General features: G+C 41.7%; 1 protein-coding gene across 1 annotated transcript; it reads left to right on the forward strand.

Moving 5' to 3' along the window:
- Positions 1–6052: 6052 nt before the first annotated feature.
- On the forward strand, positions 6053–13522 carry AHSG (alpha 2-HS glycoprotein). Its single transcript, XM_075157283.1, has 7 exons — positions 6053–6321; positions 7733–7843; positions 9596–9680; positions 10592–10755; positions 11043–11156; positions 11930–12010; positions 12875–13522. The coding sequence occupies exons 1-7, from the start codon at positions 6118–6120 to the stop codon at positions 13154–13156; spliced, it is 1041 nt and encodes a 346-aa protein (XP_075013384.1). The 5' UTR covers positions 6053–6117; the 3' UTR covers positions 13157–13522.
- Positions 13523–17062: the final 3540 nt, after the last annotated feature.

Raw genomic sequence — 17062 nt, forward strand, 5'->3', positions numbered from 1 at the left:
GTTTCTGTTGTCTGATCCACTGTTTGCTCCTGCTGTTCAGCTCTGCAGTCTCTTCCCAGGTATCTTGCTTTATTTGTTCTACGTTCTGATATGAAACAATGATCATGGGGAGCACCCATACAAGCTGGAAGCCCAAACTATAGCATAAGGACATAAAGCCAAAAGAAAAACTTCAGTAGCTGCTAATCTCTGATTTCACAGTTGCCATCTATCCATCTCTAACACAGCTTTCCCACACCCATCAAATTGCACAGGCATGATACTGAGAGAACCATGACATCCCTGCAGGGCTGAAGCAAAAATATCCCACTGTTAAGAGTTGCATGGCAACATAAATAACTTTGACCTTGATAAAAGGGTAAAAAAGTATAAAAATTTAGGAAGGGGGGTCTTACATACCAGGACAGCATAACACAGGGAAAGTCATACAGGGACTTGAAAACCCTCAACTCAGAAAACTGCTCTTGTTACTGACTGCAACATCAAAACACATAGCAGAGAAAATGCGGAAATGGGGAGGAAAATTTAAATCAATCAAAAACTTCACTAAGACAAAACATCTTATATAATCTTCCCACTGGGAAGAGAAGGAGAATAGACTTTCATGTAACAAATGCTAGTTATGTCACTTGATGTACTTCTGGAAGGCACTCAAGTATTTCAGTGGCATAGACAATGGAAGAGCAAAATAGAACAAGAGAGAACAGAACAGAAATAGACTTGGTTGGCTTTGTCTGGGAGAGCTGGTCAAAAATTAGAATTTACCTTCCAGTAAAAATTTCAGAGTTCTTGACAACTTTTCATGCTCTTTCAAAAAAAAAAAAGCAATACAGTTTTTGAAAAGAAACTCCAGCAAATAAAATTTCTCTGGAATAATCAATACTAAATCTGGGAGCCCAAATTTCAACCCTCTCAATCCTGCTACATCTCCAGTAAGACCAGGAATCCCTAAATTTTTACCGACTGGCATCTGGTTTGCCTGACTCATAGATTCCTCTAATGTTTTGAATAGATCCTTCTACCCAGTGATATTGAAACTTTTTACAAAATTCAGTGAGTTATTTCAGATCACAGCAGTAAAACGGAAAATAGGTATTTCCATTTTACAGTCAAAAGAAAATAGAGATTAACAGATTGAGATCAGCAAAGTTGAGTGAAAAGGAATCTCTAGCTGGGCGCCCAAAACTAGAGGCTCCCAAATTAGGTGCCATGTTTGCACATTTTATTTCTCACAGTAAGAAATCTCTCAACTGCAAATACTACAGCAAACTATGGCACATGATCAGCCTTTCCTCTCTTAAAGACTCTCATATTTTAAAAAATTTAAATGAATTAACGTATAATGTTCTACTATTAGAGTCTGGTAAAACTGTTCAGACTTCACAGGTTTTTCTGCAGCCTGAAATTTCTGGTATAGGGACACTGGGGGACTTGGGCTGTAGTGAATATAAGCCAACTTACATCTGCTGACGATTTGCCCACGTAGTGGAAAGGGGCCAATAAGATTATGCAAATCAATTAGTCTAATTTGTCTTCAGGTTTTTCTCAGACCTCTATGGGTTTTCATACACTTTATTTTTAAATGCTGATTATACTGTCATTTAAGGAAGCAATATGCCGCCTTGACAAGACTGGTCACTTTTAACTATCTGACATTTTCCCTGCATTTTCTTGCTTTAGTGTGCAGGTTTCTGTGTAGGTGATGGTTATATAGAAGACAGCCCTGATGTTCCAATATCTTGTGAACTCTATGATCCAAAAGTAATGTACTTAATCAAGTGTAAAGCAAGAGGTGATTAAGTTTTGCAGTACTGTACAATGCCTGACTGCTCAGAAATGCATCTTTTGATGTGGTGCAGAGAATTGGACCAGTTCTGTCTGCTTTACCAAAAAATGACATTTTAGTAATCTGAAAAGAGAGCCTCAGAAATCCCCACAAGTGTTTAACTTTGATCTGAAGCTTTATAAAGATGATATTTATCTGTTTGCTTGTTTAATTTGTTTGAATTTTAAGCTCTGGAAAGTGTCAACTTGACATCTTGTGGAAGCAATTCTTTGCTTTTTTTCCAGATGAGGTTGAGCAGGGGCAGCAAGTTTCCAATCATCACTGGTTGTTCTAAGCATCCAACCAAAAAAAAAAAAAGAGAAAGCAAAAAAGAAAACCATCAACTCACCTTTCCGTTGTGGTTTATATGAATTATTAAGATCTGAGATTCAGTGGAGCCTCAATTCTTGAGCATAGAATCAATACTATATTTTATATAACAAGGGCAGTAAACCCAACTTGTTCTACTTCCATCACAGTGAAGCCTTGTCAAGTCTCTCAGGCAACCTAATCCACTAGGGCCGAAGTCTAACACTACTGACATGAAAGGTGGATTGAGGTGGATTGAAAACTGGCTGAATGGCTGGGCTTGGAGCGTAGTGATCAGTGGCACAAAGCCTAGTTGGAGGCCAGTAATTAGCGGTGTACCCCAGGGGCCAATACTGGGGTCCAGTCCTGTTTAACATCTTCATTAATGTTCTGGATGATGAGGCAGAGTGTACCCCCAGCAAGTTTGTAGATGACACAAAACTGGGAGAGTGACTGATATGCCAGAGGGTCATGCTGCCATCCAGATGGACCACGACAGGCTGGAGAAATGTGCTGACAGGAACCTCATGAACTTCAACAAGAAGTCTGAAATCCTGCATCTGGGGAGGAATCACCCCATGCATGAATATATGCCGGGGTGGAAAGCAGCTTGGCAGAAAAGGACCTGGGGGTCCTGGCGGGCACCAAGTTGAACATGAGCCAACAATGTGCCCTTGCCACAAAGAGGGCTAACGGTATCCTGGGCTGCACTAGGCAAAATATTGCCAGCAGCTTTAGAGAGGTGATCCTTCTCCTTCATTCAGCACCGGTGAGGCCACAGCTGGAGTGCTGTGCCCAGTTCTGGGCTCCTCAGTACGGGAGAGACATGGACATACTGGAGACAGTGCAGCAAAGGGCCACGAAGATGATTAAGGTACTGGAGCACCTCTCCTATGAGGAAAGGCTGAGAGAGCTGGGACTACTTAGCATAGAGAAGAGAAGGCTTGGGGGGATCTTAACATATATCAATACCTGAAGGGAGGGTGCAAAGAGGACGGAGCCAGGCTCTTTTCAGTGGTACCCAGTGAGAGGACCAGAGGCAATGAGCACAAACTGAAATAGGAGGTTCTGTCTGAACATCAGGAAACATTTTTATACTGTGAGGGTGACCGAGCAGGGGCACAGGTTGCCCAGAGATGTTGTGGAGTCTCCTTCCTTGGAGATATTCAAAAGCCACCTGGACATGGTTCTGGGCAACTGCCTCTAGGTGGCCCTGCTTGTGCAGTGGGGTTGGACAAGATGACCTCCAGATGTCCCTTTCAATGTCAACCATTCTGTGACGCTGTGATTCTGTGAAAGACTTGTTCACTTCAGTGGGGTCGAGATGTGACCTTCTGTCCAGGAGCCCATGGAATTCAGCTCACTTTCCTGTGCTGTAAGAACTATTTGCAGCCACTACTAAAGGACAACTTTCTACTCTGTCCCGGACATGAAAGAGAGAGAATAGATCTGTACTGAGTTCAATGAGAAGTCTTCTGCAATTATTGCCTCTTGAGTGAGAATGCCAAAAAAGGGCCAGTTGTGATGGGACACAGGCCTGCAGGGAACTGACGTCAGCAATCTCACTTCCAAAAGGGAATAATTAGGCAGATCTGTGTCAGTCTCTATCCAAAAGGTGAAAGGCTCCTTTGCCGTATTACCTGTAGCCAAACTACCTGATTGCACTTTCAAACTCCATTCCCAAACATAAAAACCAAATACCAATTTCCTCACACATATCACAAGCCACCCACAAAGTGCTGGCTGCAAACATTCTGCGTTGCACTGAGCACATAATCATGCGGGCACATTTCTGATGCTCTGTATGCCAGCAAAGAAAGTTCATACAGTCACCAAGAGGGGAAGGTCTTGAGTAAGCCTATAGAGAAACTGAGAAGAGATACAGTGGACTCCCAAGTATTTCCTTTTTGTCCTGCTTGGTAAATGGAATACTGAATGTGAATGACAATGGAGAGGGAAGAAAGAAGATAATAAACCCGGTTTGTTATTTGAGTTTTTAAAGTTGTTCTTTGAAAATGGAATGTGAAGTTGACTGAACTGAGTTATAAATTATATTTAGGAATACCTAGAGCTTGACTGCAGAAATGTTATACATCCTACAGTATTTGCAACTCTGAAGTGGAGAAGATGTAACCTACGAAACTGAGTAGTAACCACACTAAATTTATAAATAATGGTCTAAGTCCCTCGCTGGGGTAATTATATGTCACTTAGGTGAAAACCAGTTTCAGTCTGCACCTGTTGGAAGTTTACCCCAATGTTTCACGCCAGAAAAGGAAAAAGGGAATTAAAAGATTCACAGGTTAGAAATTGAACTGTGGGTTAAAAGAGTAAAATACTATCTTTCTACATAAATTTGCCATGATTCAAAAGATACCCACAAGTAACACTCAGAGTGTGTTTTTGGGACACCAAACCTTCATCCTTTAAGTGTTCCAGGCCAAAGTCAAGAAGACAAATGATCATCCACACAACAGAACAAATGCCAAACAACACCTGCTTCAAGTGAGGGGAAGAAACAAATCATGCTCAGAGCAATTTTTTACTGCAAGAAAGAGGAAGAGCCTTTCTTTTCTCCAGGAATCTCTTCAATATGCAAATCCTAGTATCTAAAACTCACCTCATCCTACCCAGCTGAAGGAAATAATTCCATCTTTTTAGTCTCTTCCCATTCTCCTTCTTCATCACTTAATCTGTCCCACAGAACCATTTCTATTTATGCTGTTTTCTGTATTTCCAGATTCTAGAAGAGAGAGGCATGACTCAAGACTGCTTTTTTCACAAATCTTTTAGCCCCACTCACCCTATCTTGCAAGCTGAGAAATACTTATCTAAAGTGAAAACTTCTAAGTATGCTGAAGTCCTCCTATTCATCTCAAATCTGTAGCTAATTCCTGAACTTCTTGAAAATGACGACAGAGATTCAGATATTTTAAAGCCAAAAGGGAACTTTACTAGTCTGCAGCCTGATCACCACCATAAAATGGATCATAGAAACCTAGTCTGAAATCCCTGCAGGAAAAACTTTTCTATTGGTTGAGCTAGAGTCTATCTAGCTAAAGTCATCTAAGGTCATTAAAGACCTTAAATGCTGGACACATCATAGAAGCTATATTCTGCTCCATAGAACATTTTTGTTATCCAGTTACTGTTTTGTAAACACGTACACTGTGAATGTAAATATAACCTGGAGTCCAGCACTCCTGAGCATTTAAGCGGCTACATTCTCCTTAAAACACTTTTGTGCCCTTTAGGATCTTATGCCAAATCCTCAAATCTGTACAACATATTCCAGAAAAATTTCTACAAGATGCCTGCTTTGCAAAATAAAATTCCAGGAACTACTGGAAGTATTCAGATTACTCAGAGAAACAAAGAGCTGATGCAAAAGATTTAGAAACCACGTCTCATTTACTATTCCAAATGAATTCAGTAGCAAAAGTAGGTACATTATTACATTTACTGTTGAATGTGATCTTCAGAACTGATTCAAATTCCGTTTTCTAATTTATCATATTACTGATCTCACAATTTAGACTGGTGTCTGGTGAGATTTGCACCCTAACAGAATGTGTCCTATTTACAGGAAAGCTTAATTAGTGCTAGCATCTCTACACATTTAACAGGAGGGATCATATTCCTCTTGCATGTACTGTATTTGGTTGGTAGAAAAGTGTCCAAAAATTAGGTTACAGTTTTGCTGATGCTTTCTTCTTTAGCTGCTGTAGCAAACTTCGCAATATCCTACCTGATAAAATTTACTTTGGCCAATATTAATCAGTCAGCTTGATGTCCTAACATTTACTTTTCTCTTTTGTTGTTTGCAATGCCTCTTGGAACTGGGACAAATATCAGACATGCGCTCATGCGAAATCTGTGGTATGTACTATATAAATGAGACCCCAGTTCTAGCTACCTAGCTACCATCTGAACAGTATTCTTAGATCTTTATTTCTGAAAGGGATTGGGTTTTCTCGGGTGCCATGAAGGCACTAGTAGCTTTAATACTGCTTGTTCAGCTTCCAATTCACAAAGCTGTACCAGCAGCTCCCCCTGCTCCCTTGGGCTGCGATGACCCAGAATCTGAAGCAGCAGCAGAAGTAGCTGTGAGTTATATTAATGGCCACAGTCATCACGGATACAAGTTTGTCTTAAACAGAATTGAGAATATCCGCGTGATACCCCAGGTAAGTGAGGCGCTTGCAGGCAGAGCATTGTGTTAACTTGGAGATGCTTGGAAATGACCAACAAGCCCTGCCAAGGGCTGTATCCTCACATGGGGTAAATCAGCATGGATCTGTTGATTTAAATGGGGCAATGCCACCTGGTAGCAGTTGAGAATCCAGGTCACTGGAATGTATCTCTCAAAGAGCAGAACAGAGGGGGAGAGAGAAATGTTCAGATACTTTTGTACAATGCTAGAAAGAGCTCATTTTACAAATGCAGCATGCTTGCTAGGGCAGATCATTCAAAGTGCTGATTCATGAGCCCAGTAGCTAATCTGGAGAAAAACTGTGAGGATAATCTTTATGATGCAGGTAATTATTTGTTGGCTAAATGCATACCTATCATAACTCCACGCTATTAGGGATTTTGTAGTAGGCATTAATTTTACCTAATATCCCATTGAGCTGACAAGGAAGCTGAATGGAAATAACTGCGGCTTGTAGTCTTATTTTCACTAAGATCTATTGCCATCATTGTAGGCATCTAGAAAGGCTGTAGAAATAGTCATGAATACAATGTATGCACCCATTCAGAACCTTTGATTCTCTCAAAACATTGAAAACAGTCACAAATATTAACAAGAATGAAACTCCGTGGCTGTTTTCTACTTGTTATGAGAGAGAGGATACCAAAGTCATTTACAAGAGACTAAAACAGATATTAATGAGATCAGAAGTGTGCCACAGTTACCCACACAAAAACACTGGTGACACTGCTTTGCTCATATTTAATACTTTTACACTAAAATAACTTCATTGCTTTAAATGGAATCACTCATGACTCAAACCTTGGAGTCAATCTTGGAGCTAGGGAACCTCACTTCTGCTCTTCCACTCACATGTCTTATGTTACAGTTCCAAAGATTCAGGAACAACCATAAAAGATCCGGCAGCCCATAAACAACACGAGTATTGGGGCTGGAACTTAGCTGATGCAATTCAGTGTAATTCCAATGGACTAAATGGGACAGGCCGATGTGCACCAGTGTTTATTTGGTATCTGGTTATAGAAACACAAAGATTTTTCATCAACAAAGACAGCTGTTGATTTTTTAAAACTACCCAACAAAATAAAATCAAGTTAACTTAAGAGAACTGACCCACTACATACAGGCTGGACTTTCCAAAATTTATAGGCCGGTTCCTTAGCTGGTAAAAAATCAATGTGACTATCTTGACTTACTCCAGCTAAAAAGCTGGGTCCTGTTTTTTATGAAGTTAAATAGTAAGGACCTATTCAGTTACTCTAGTGCATACCTGGAGCCACCCAATGACAGTCAGCAACAGAGACCACAGCGCAACCGCAGAGAAGAAATCTGGTGATGTTTTGTGAAGTAATTACTACAATTTCTGTTGGTTTTTTTTCTTCCAGGGGCTGAATAATGACATAATGTTTCTTGAACTTGACTTATTAGAGACCACGTGCCATATTCTAAGCCCTACGCCTCTTGCAAATTGCACAGTAAGGAGCTTCACAGAACATGTGAGTATCTACAACACTACTAGCTCTGTCCAAAGGTGCATGTTCAGTATGTTGATGCTAGAGGCCACGATAGCATCCATTAGACACTGTATCACTGTAACAGCTTGTCCTGGTTTTGGCTGGGATAGAGTTAAATTTCTTCCTAGTGCTGTGTTTTGGATTTAGTATGAGAAGAATGTTGATAACACACTGACGTTTTCAGTTGTTGCTAAGTACCCTGTTAGTCAAGGACATTCAGCTCAAGAAAAACAAAACAAAACAAAACAAGAGTTGGGAGGGAGCACAGCCAGGACAGCCAGCCCAGCTGGCCAACGGGGTATTCCATACCATGTGACGTCATGCTCAGTATATGAAGGGTAGGCGTGATCCAGGAAGTACCAATCGCTACTTGGTTATCAGTCAGCGCGGGTGGTGAGCAATCGCATTGTGCATCACTCATTTTGTATATTCTATCATTACCATTATTATTTTCCCTTTTCTGTTCTATTAAACTGTCTTTATCTCAACTCACGAGTTTTTCTCACTCTTACCCTTCCGATTCTCTCCCCGTCCCGCTGGGGGTGGGGGGAGTGAGCGAGCGGCTGTGTGGTGTTTGGCTGCCTGCCGGGTTAAACCACGACAGCCTATAACAACCCAATCACTTATAACCTCCTTGCTGATTTAGTTGCCTTCATGTCATGAAGGGTTTCACTCCTGGATTTCTTTCATGTCCTGTTATGTGAAGAGGACAGGTCACTGTCAGTGTAACATCCCACATACAGTTCATGAATGCTATGGGGCCTTGTTTAGGGGCTCCAGATTCAGCCCTCCACGGTCAGCCCAGATGTCACTGCCTCCTTGCAAACTGTAGATAGAGCAGGTTGTGAATCTGTGCAAACACAACCTTCCCTTGGCTACATGTGGGGTGTTACATAGTGAAATTCCATCAAGTCTAGCCACCTAGTCCGACTCAAGACTGCAGAAGAGCTATTCCCTTCAGACAGGGCTCTGCCTTCAAAGTAATGCTCAGCTGGAATTTACTGGCCTCAAATATTTTATTCTTATGCAAGTGTGATCCAACTGTGAAAAGCTTTCCCTAACCAAAGCAGTGGAAGAGTTGTCTGAGTACAGGCAGCTCTGGTTTCTAAGCAGAAAGCAGAGTGAGCAACTGACAATTTAAGCCTGCTGTTTCTAGAACGGGGCCCAATTCACAGAGCTCATGACTAAATTTGAATCATGATCCACCCCTGTATTCACCAGGGCTCAGATCCCATTTTCCATCCTGGGGGAGGTAACTCTAACTGTTCCCTTTTCCCAGTGACTCCAGCTTTGCCTTTGACATCTCCTCCCGGGCTGGATCACGTTGCATGTGAGCCAGCTCACACAAGGCAGCACACTGCTGTTACCATGGCCACTGACCAGCCGAGATCAGTAAGAATGTTACCAAACAGCTCTGCAGAAGGTCTTAATTCGTAAGCATTCATATTCTTTGCTCTTTATGAGAGAAGAACCTGAACCAAATGTCCATAATCTGGCTACCCTGGCACTTCTGATACTTTTGAGATCCATATTTGGATCCAAATTTTGCAGCTCTGGTTGCCTTTTACAAAATCACAGACACTAGGACATGCCTAGCAGCGCCTTTGCAATCAGATTGATTTTGCCAGGAATGCTCAGCCAGGATCTGTTCTTTTGAATTTGGTAAAGTTTGCCCTTTTCAGAAATTCCTAATTATCTGAATGATGTAATCCTTTGATTTTTGTCTCTCCCTAGGCAGTTGAGGGTGACTGTGATGTCAAACTGCAGAAGTTGGATGGAAAGTTATCTGTACTTGCTAGTAAATGCCACTCACATGCAGGTAAAGACTTTGTTCTTTAGGCTTGAATCTAGAGGCTGGAGCATTATTATAGCAGTGGTTACACTTCACTAGCTTTTCTGATTCTAAAACGCCAGCAAGTGCTGTGTATAAATATGGCATAAAGGATGACAGTTAATGGGTTTTCTAAACCCAGCTGTTTCGAAAGTAATTTTTTCCCCTTTTCTGATTTCATTCACGTACAAACCCAGCCCTCTCTCTTTGCTCCTCTTTACTATGACAATGAAGATACTATAAGACTACCTGGGGAGCAATTCCCAGATTCGACCTAAAGATTGCTGGCACTGACGCTTTTCACTCAGGAATTCAGCCTCAAGAATTTGATTCCTTGTTGGACTGAATTTACTAGAGCTTGTTCATCTTCAGAGCCCCTTTGCCAGACGCAGCTTATTTACTAAACCCAACATTTTCAATATTCAATATCTATGGGAAAGCGGAATCTCTATTCTGCATGCTCTGTATGAGATCTCTTTGCTCTGTACAAGATGTCTTCGGTACTACTTTCAAAACTAATGAGTGAATGAAACAACACACTCACGCAAACGCAATTCCAGTAAACTAAAATATCTTCATTTTTCCACCATTCCTTGTGTGAGCTGAGACATCTTTTCATTGGTGTCATGGATAGTTTGCCAGAAAGAGAATTGATTAAAACCTGAGTAAGAACATTCGAAATGTGCTATTGAAGTCACAGCACTTTTGCTTGCAGAAAGACTCGAATGGCAGAAATCATGTGAAATACTGCCATCTGTAGTCTGTTCTGCAAAAATTCCTTCCACTATAATTTGGGACAGACTATGAAACAGTGTTTTGTGTGACTGAATAGGTTCATAATGCCTTTCAAAACAACCTACAATCTGATTGAAACATAATCTGTTTGGTTCCTCCTGCAGACTCAAGTGAAGATGTTCTCCAACTCTGCCCTGACTGTCCACTGCTGGCAAGTTTGAATAACACTGAGGTATTAACAACTGTTACAGCAGCACTCAATGACCACAACAGCAAAACTGCTGATGCTTACCTCAGACTCCTTGAGATCGGAAGAGCCAAAATACAGGTAATTGCTAGAACTATGTCTAGCCTTCCATGTAAACAGAATATTTCTTCCGTGGTAATTGTGCAGTGCTAACTAGTTATGTCTGGAAACAGATTTAGCTTGCTCTAATTTGCCCTCCTGAATTGCTGTTGATTTCCCAAGCATTTTGTGTCATTTTAGCCACAGGATTCCCTTTCACTTCAGTGAGCTGCAGAGCTAGAAGCCACAACATTTGCCTTTTATCTTTTCTCAGCAGCTCTGCAGTTTCACAGTGCAAAGTTAGTTAAACAATTTTCCTGTTTTATCAGTATTACCCAGCGCATATTGTCTCTGTTGAGTTTGCTGTGGCTGCCACGAACTGCTCAGCAGAAGAAGCTAAAGATAATGTGGAGGCTTGTCAGCTGCTGCCTGACGATCAGTCTGTAAGTATGCCAGCTCAGAAGTAGAAAAGTGGCATGATGCACTCGCACTTGTGCAGGAATAGACCTTTGGGAGGATGAAAGTGCAAGAGTTGTATACCATCATGATATGCTTTTTAATATATAATTCCTAAAACTATATCACACGTTTCTCTTCTCTCTGAGGTATCTGGACTGAATCCTGATGCATTTGAATATATTTCAAAAAGGCTTGAGGACCAAAGTGTCCTTAACACAAAATATTTTTAATCAACAGAATACATATTATTGTTTACTCTTCTTAACATAAGCACCTGAGAAAATCAGGCTCTTTGTACTGGACAGTACACAAACACATAACAAAAGAGCAGACTGTTTCGCCTTCCTATAATTTAAGTGCTGTCAAGTGTGCTTTGTTCTGATATATAGGCTCTTGAGAATTATACTGTATACTTTATCATCCTAAAATTCTTCTTTTGTTTCTGATGAAATTGAGTCCTAGGCAGTTTTGGTGGGTGGGAACCTTTTACCTACATTCCTATCTATTCTTTCCCGCCCTCATATCCAGACATACAAAGGATCTTACTCTAGAAGAATACAGGAGTTTCACTTATTTGCTGGTTATGCATTTAAATAGCTTGGCTTTTGAGTCCAACAGACTTAAAAGCAAGCATTTTACTGCTCAGATAAAACATGAGAAGATGTAGCTATTTCTAAATGTACTGAAATTAAAAATTGTAATGCAGGTCTCCTCTATTTTATAACTATTTTCTCTTGACTATGTTCTGCTTTGCCAGAATTTTGGTTTCTGCACAGCAACAATGGTGACGTCCCCCTCACAGGCCCTCAGAGTGGACTGCCAGCTCTATGGACATCAGGTACCAACCTCAGATATTCCCTTCCTTTCCAGAGTATTCTAGTCTACTAGTACTGTTAGAAGCAATCACCCTGAGTTTACCTCTTTCACTGTAGACTGCATTAGCTATCTGTGATAACTTGAGTTTAACTTTGTATCCTAAAAAACAAGGTAAGGTAGCTCCTGATTATCCTATGGATTTCTGTGCCAGGAATTATGTCACCTCTGCCATCCATGCTTGACGCAGTTTGTCCTCCTAACCATCTGGGAGATTCACATGTCTGGTAGGGCAAAGGGAACCAAACTCTGCTCAGCTAGGGGGATGGGGCAGATAGACAGATGTAAAACATAAATGAGCCATTGTGGTAGATGAAATCAGCTGGGGTTTTTTGCTAGTAGTCCTTAGACGTGACTGAATTCAGGCAGCGTGACCTGCACTGCTATAGCAAGAGGAGGGAAACATATATGCACTGGACCTGAGTGCTCTCCAGGTATTTTAGCCTCCCTTTGGTCTGAGAAGGGCTAGGTGGTGGTTGAATACTTCCTACGGACCAGAGCTCTTGATAACACAATAGTAATTAGCTGTCCAGGAGGTATATGAAAGAAAGGATAAGACAGCTGGTCTTGAATGTTTTGCCAGCTGCACAGGTGGCCCTGAAGTTCACATAGCACAGAATTTGGTGCTAATGATCCACCGGATATTAAAAATGTTTTCCTGGGCTCCTGTGTTCAAATGCAAATCAAACTTCTGTGATGGTCAGGAACATTTTGTACCTGGGTTGGAGGCCTATATCTAGTTAGGAGCAGGGTAGCTAGTAAGATATCAATGACTCTGTATTATAAGCCCCAACTCACTGAACACAAACACAAACTTTTTCTTTTCCAGCCTGGAGTTACCTACTCTCAACCAGGTCAAGATACATCAGCAGGACTGGTGCCCAGTGTTGTACAAGGCTTCACAAGCCATAATCTCAGGCTTTCCCACAATAACCCTGCTGCATCTGAATCCAGTTCTTCAGAATTTCCTACTTTCATGCTCTCAGCAAAATCTGTAGCAAAGAGAGCAGTTGCAGAGGTTGCTCAGCATGACAAAGTACCTCACCCAGTTAGCTTTGTGCCTCCTCCTCCTCCTCCATGCCCTGGGAAGATTCGCCATTTCAAGATATAGGCTGTTTTACAGACGTGGCAATACAACTAACTGAAGGATCAGTGTGCAGCCGCAGCATCAACACACAGACCACAACATCAAGTGCAAATAAGTGAGAATGCTTGACTCTGAGCCCAGATGAGTTTTACCCTCCAGAGAGCAGAGCCATGGCCAGGATCTTGCAAAGGCCTGCTTCAAAATATAGGTGATTACAACATATAGCAGTTGTTTTCTCTACATACAGGGATGCTCTAGTTAAAATACAGAAAATATTGTTTCAACAAAACTGTTGTAAGAGCTATACAACAGTTGTAGCTTTGTGATAGAAACACCACCCAAAAGGTTACTTCACAATAAAATGTTCAACAGAAATGCTTTGGTACCTTCTATCTGTATATATTTTCATTTAGTTGTCAAGTATCTCCTTCACAGCACTATGAATCATATTCTGGGCTTGATTTCAAAAACACTAAGCTCCTGCACTTCTCATCAGCTTCACTGGGATGTGTGGGTGCTGAGCACTGTGGAAAATCAGGTCAGTCCTTTCTTTTGATCATACACCAATAACACTAAAGAAGTGGCAGGAAAAAATGTATTTTTCCCTTCCACCTGTAGTGTTTCCTAGCATGTACCTACTCTTAATATCCACCAGAAGTACCTCAATACTTTTGGACATGGCATAAGAGCATCCATGTCTATGAAAAGAAAAAAGAATCAGGACACATTCATTGCTGCGCAGGCTGAAAGCATCAATCCTTCCAGCCAAACACGTGTATTCTCTGTCTTCCAGCGGATACACAGGTGCAATATGATCATGGGGTACTGTATGGCCTGTGTGCATATGAGGGAATACCAATTCAAGGGAATAAAAATATACTATAGACATGTATCTCATATAATAGGACCCAGAGAGTGATGGCAATTTACCATCACTAGCAGTCAAATCTTCCCTGAATTTCTGACATGTTAGAGGCAAAATCTATTCTAGGTAGAGAAGTAATAAGGGACAGGGGCCAGAGGGATCTTTACTGCCAGGCAGACTGGAATTCTGCAGGCGCGGGGGAGCAGTCTCAGAGACAGTCATGAATCTTTAACCAGGAACAGCACTTGCTACAAGATAATTATCATGCAGGCAGCAAAAGCTGCAGAACACATGTCATTTCTGAACTGTTTCAAATAACCTATCCTGTTCTCCTAGTTACAACTTCCCAGTATTCAGTAAGCAACACAACTGACATTTGTTCTTGGTGACTGTGCAACAGGTAGCTATACAGAAAGGTTCTGCTCTGCTGTGTCAACGGGGAAAGGAAAAGCCATAGGCACTTGCACCAGTGCTTCAACTGGGTGTCTGGAGGGGAAATAAAAAGGGAAATCAGCCCCGACTCTATAAGCCGTAGTCTAATGTGATGGCAACATACTGCCGACAAGTTCTCCCAATGAAGGCAGCCGCTCTCACATTTCAAGGATAGGCTGAGTTCTTGCAGGAAGTGTGTTGCAGGCAATTGCACAAGCTACTGCCAGTCAATTGCTCAGTGATTTTTTGCTTCTCTGTAAAGCAATGACTCCAGTATGTTCTGCACACAGCCATTCATTCAAAAAGTGCTAGTACTAAGCTGTAGAAATTTCTTGAGGTGGTCCTCCCAACCCACTGCACGAGACATAGTACAGGATTTAATGAAAGGGCTACTATTATGATCTGCATTACTATAACACCAGATCCATGAGACTGAGTTTTTAAGTCACCTGGAGCAATTAGTTTTCCTAGCTTTTGTATTTTTAAAACTAGGAATTGCCTTAACTAAACCATACAAATTGTCTTGTATATAATGAAGTGGGCACTAAGTTATAGAAGAGGCAGTGTTTTCCAGGCTTAGAAAATTCTCTATGTGATGGCAGAAACAGTATGTTTATAAAAGGGATCCCTGTCCACGGGGATCTCTGAAATCCAGAAATGCTGCATTTTCTTGTTGCCTTTTCTAATCACACAAAGCAAGGATATGTAGCAGAACATCTAGCAGCCTCCACACTTCAGAGATGTTCTCCTACACCTGGCATAACTACTCCATTGTTTCCTAAAACAGGAAGAAAAAAAAAAGCAGAATTGCTCCGTGCATTCCAGTTAGTAGCTGCACCTCATCTTCTTTCTCTTTAACACTTGCCCTCTTAAGGACACATTTTGCCCTCTTAAGGATACATTTTCCATGAATGCTTTGAAGCAGTCACTTTGTCTCCCCTCAGTATGGCCCGGTATTCATGCACCTGGACCTTAGCAACAGATTCAGTATTTAGTAGTAGATTCTCTGGGCAATGAGTGCTACGAAATGGCAATACATAAAGTACAATGCCTCCTTGCCTGAAACGCAGCATGAATAGTTTTGTCAGGTCTGCATCACTGGCTGACAACGTTTTTCAGCTTTTTCAAACCCTGTTTTGCTAAAGCACATGTATTTCATGTGCTGCTTTGGCTGGACATGCTCAGATTTCCCAGCTGTGTCCATGTTTTGAGGTCAGCTATTTCAACAGCAAAATTTTTTCCTTTCCAGTGGGAGGAAGAGTACAAAGAACAGAGTCAGGGATATAACAATTCCTCATTATAAGAGGCACCAACACAGCCAGTACTAACTGGCACCCATCTCCATAGAAATGCCATGTACTGTAAGGGTAAAGAAAATGAGTTATTATCCTTTAGCCGCAGGGGAAGCATTCCCAGGCACAAGGAACAATGTGAGTGAGTCTGCATTGCTGCTTCTGCTGTTCCTGTACTATGGCTACAGCAGTGTTTCTCAACATTCATCCCTTGTATCCTTTCCCTCCGGATACAGTCCGTACATTATCCTTCACCCTGAGTTTGCAAAGCAACTGGCGACACATGAGGTGGCTCAGTCTAGCAGCCATGTGCCCCTTCTGTCCTGCCATCTGAGTTTTCCACCTCTGCCACCAACTAAAGTCTTAGAAGAGTTTCAGCCCCAGTGCTGTTGCAGGTCTTCCTGGCTGCATGTATAATCCCACCCAGCTTTCTATGGATATTCCCTGGGACAGGTTCTGCTGTCTCCCAGAGGAACACGCTTTGAGCACTGCTGGGCTAAAGAGCTGAGATTCTTTATACCACTAGTAAAAAAATGTGACAATATATAAAATTTTAAAACCCCCAAACTTTACAGTAGTATTAAATAGAGACAATTATGTCCTTCACTTGCACTTTTCCTTCATCACCCAATACAGGGGCAACCCTCAAACCTAAAGGTACTCGGTGTCATGCAGCAGATAGCTGTGGTCACAGAGACTCCCATGACAGAAAATGAGGGCCGGGGAAATGGTTACCCAGCTTCTGGTATCCTTCAAGGTGAAATACTGCAGAATTGCTCCTTGGTAGAAAACCAATGACTTTCACTGGGATTCTCCCCAAGTAATGGTGGTTGTCACTTCTCCAGATCTTCAAGATAACAGCTATTTGTACAGCTATTCCTCCCTGTCTCCAGAATGGAGTTCCTGACAGGTTAGCCACAAGGCACACTGCTGTCATTTCAAACTAAAGTTTCTCCAGGCAGAATTTTCCATGACCCTTTTTCATCTGTACTCAGCAAATCACTCGAGAATCAATAGTGACCACAGTGCAGTCTCTTAACTGGCAAAACAACCTCCAAATTCAGCAGTGAGGGGGTAAGGCAAAGGTACAAATAAACCTGTGCAGCTTAGCGTGTGCTCTGTGATACTATGGGGGGAGCAGCTGAGTCAGTGAATGGCTCCCCCCCAGAGTCACAGACTCCAGTCACATCAGGATTGTATTATTTATTGTTGCTGAAAAGGAATGAAAGCAGAGCACTGAGTAGTGCTAAAATAATTAAAATAGTGACATTGCTGGACCAGTTTCCTTATGATTCTCCTGTGGCTTCCTACAATTTAAATGAGGGTAGGCTGTGGCAGTTA

Source organism: Calonectris borealis, chromosome 9, assembly GCF_964195595.1.
Source record: "Calonectris borealis chromosome 9, bCalBor7.hap1.2, whole genome shotgun sequence".
In the NCBI taxonomy this organism is placed as follows: Eukaryota; Metazoa; Chordata; class Aves; order Procellariiformes; family Procellariidae; genus Calonectris; species Calonectris borealis.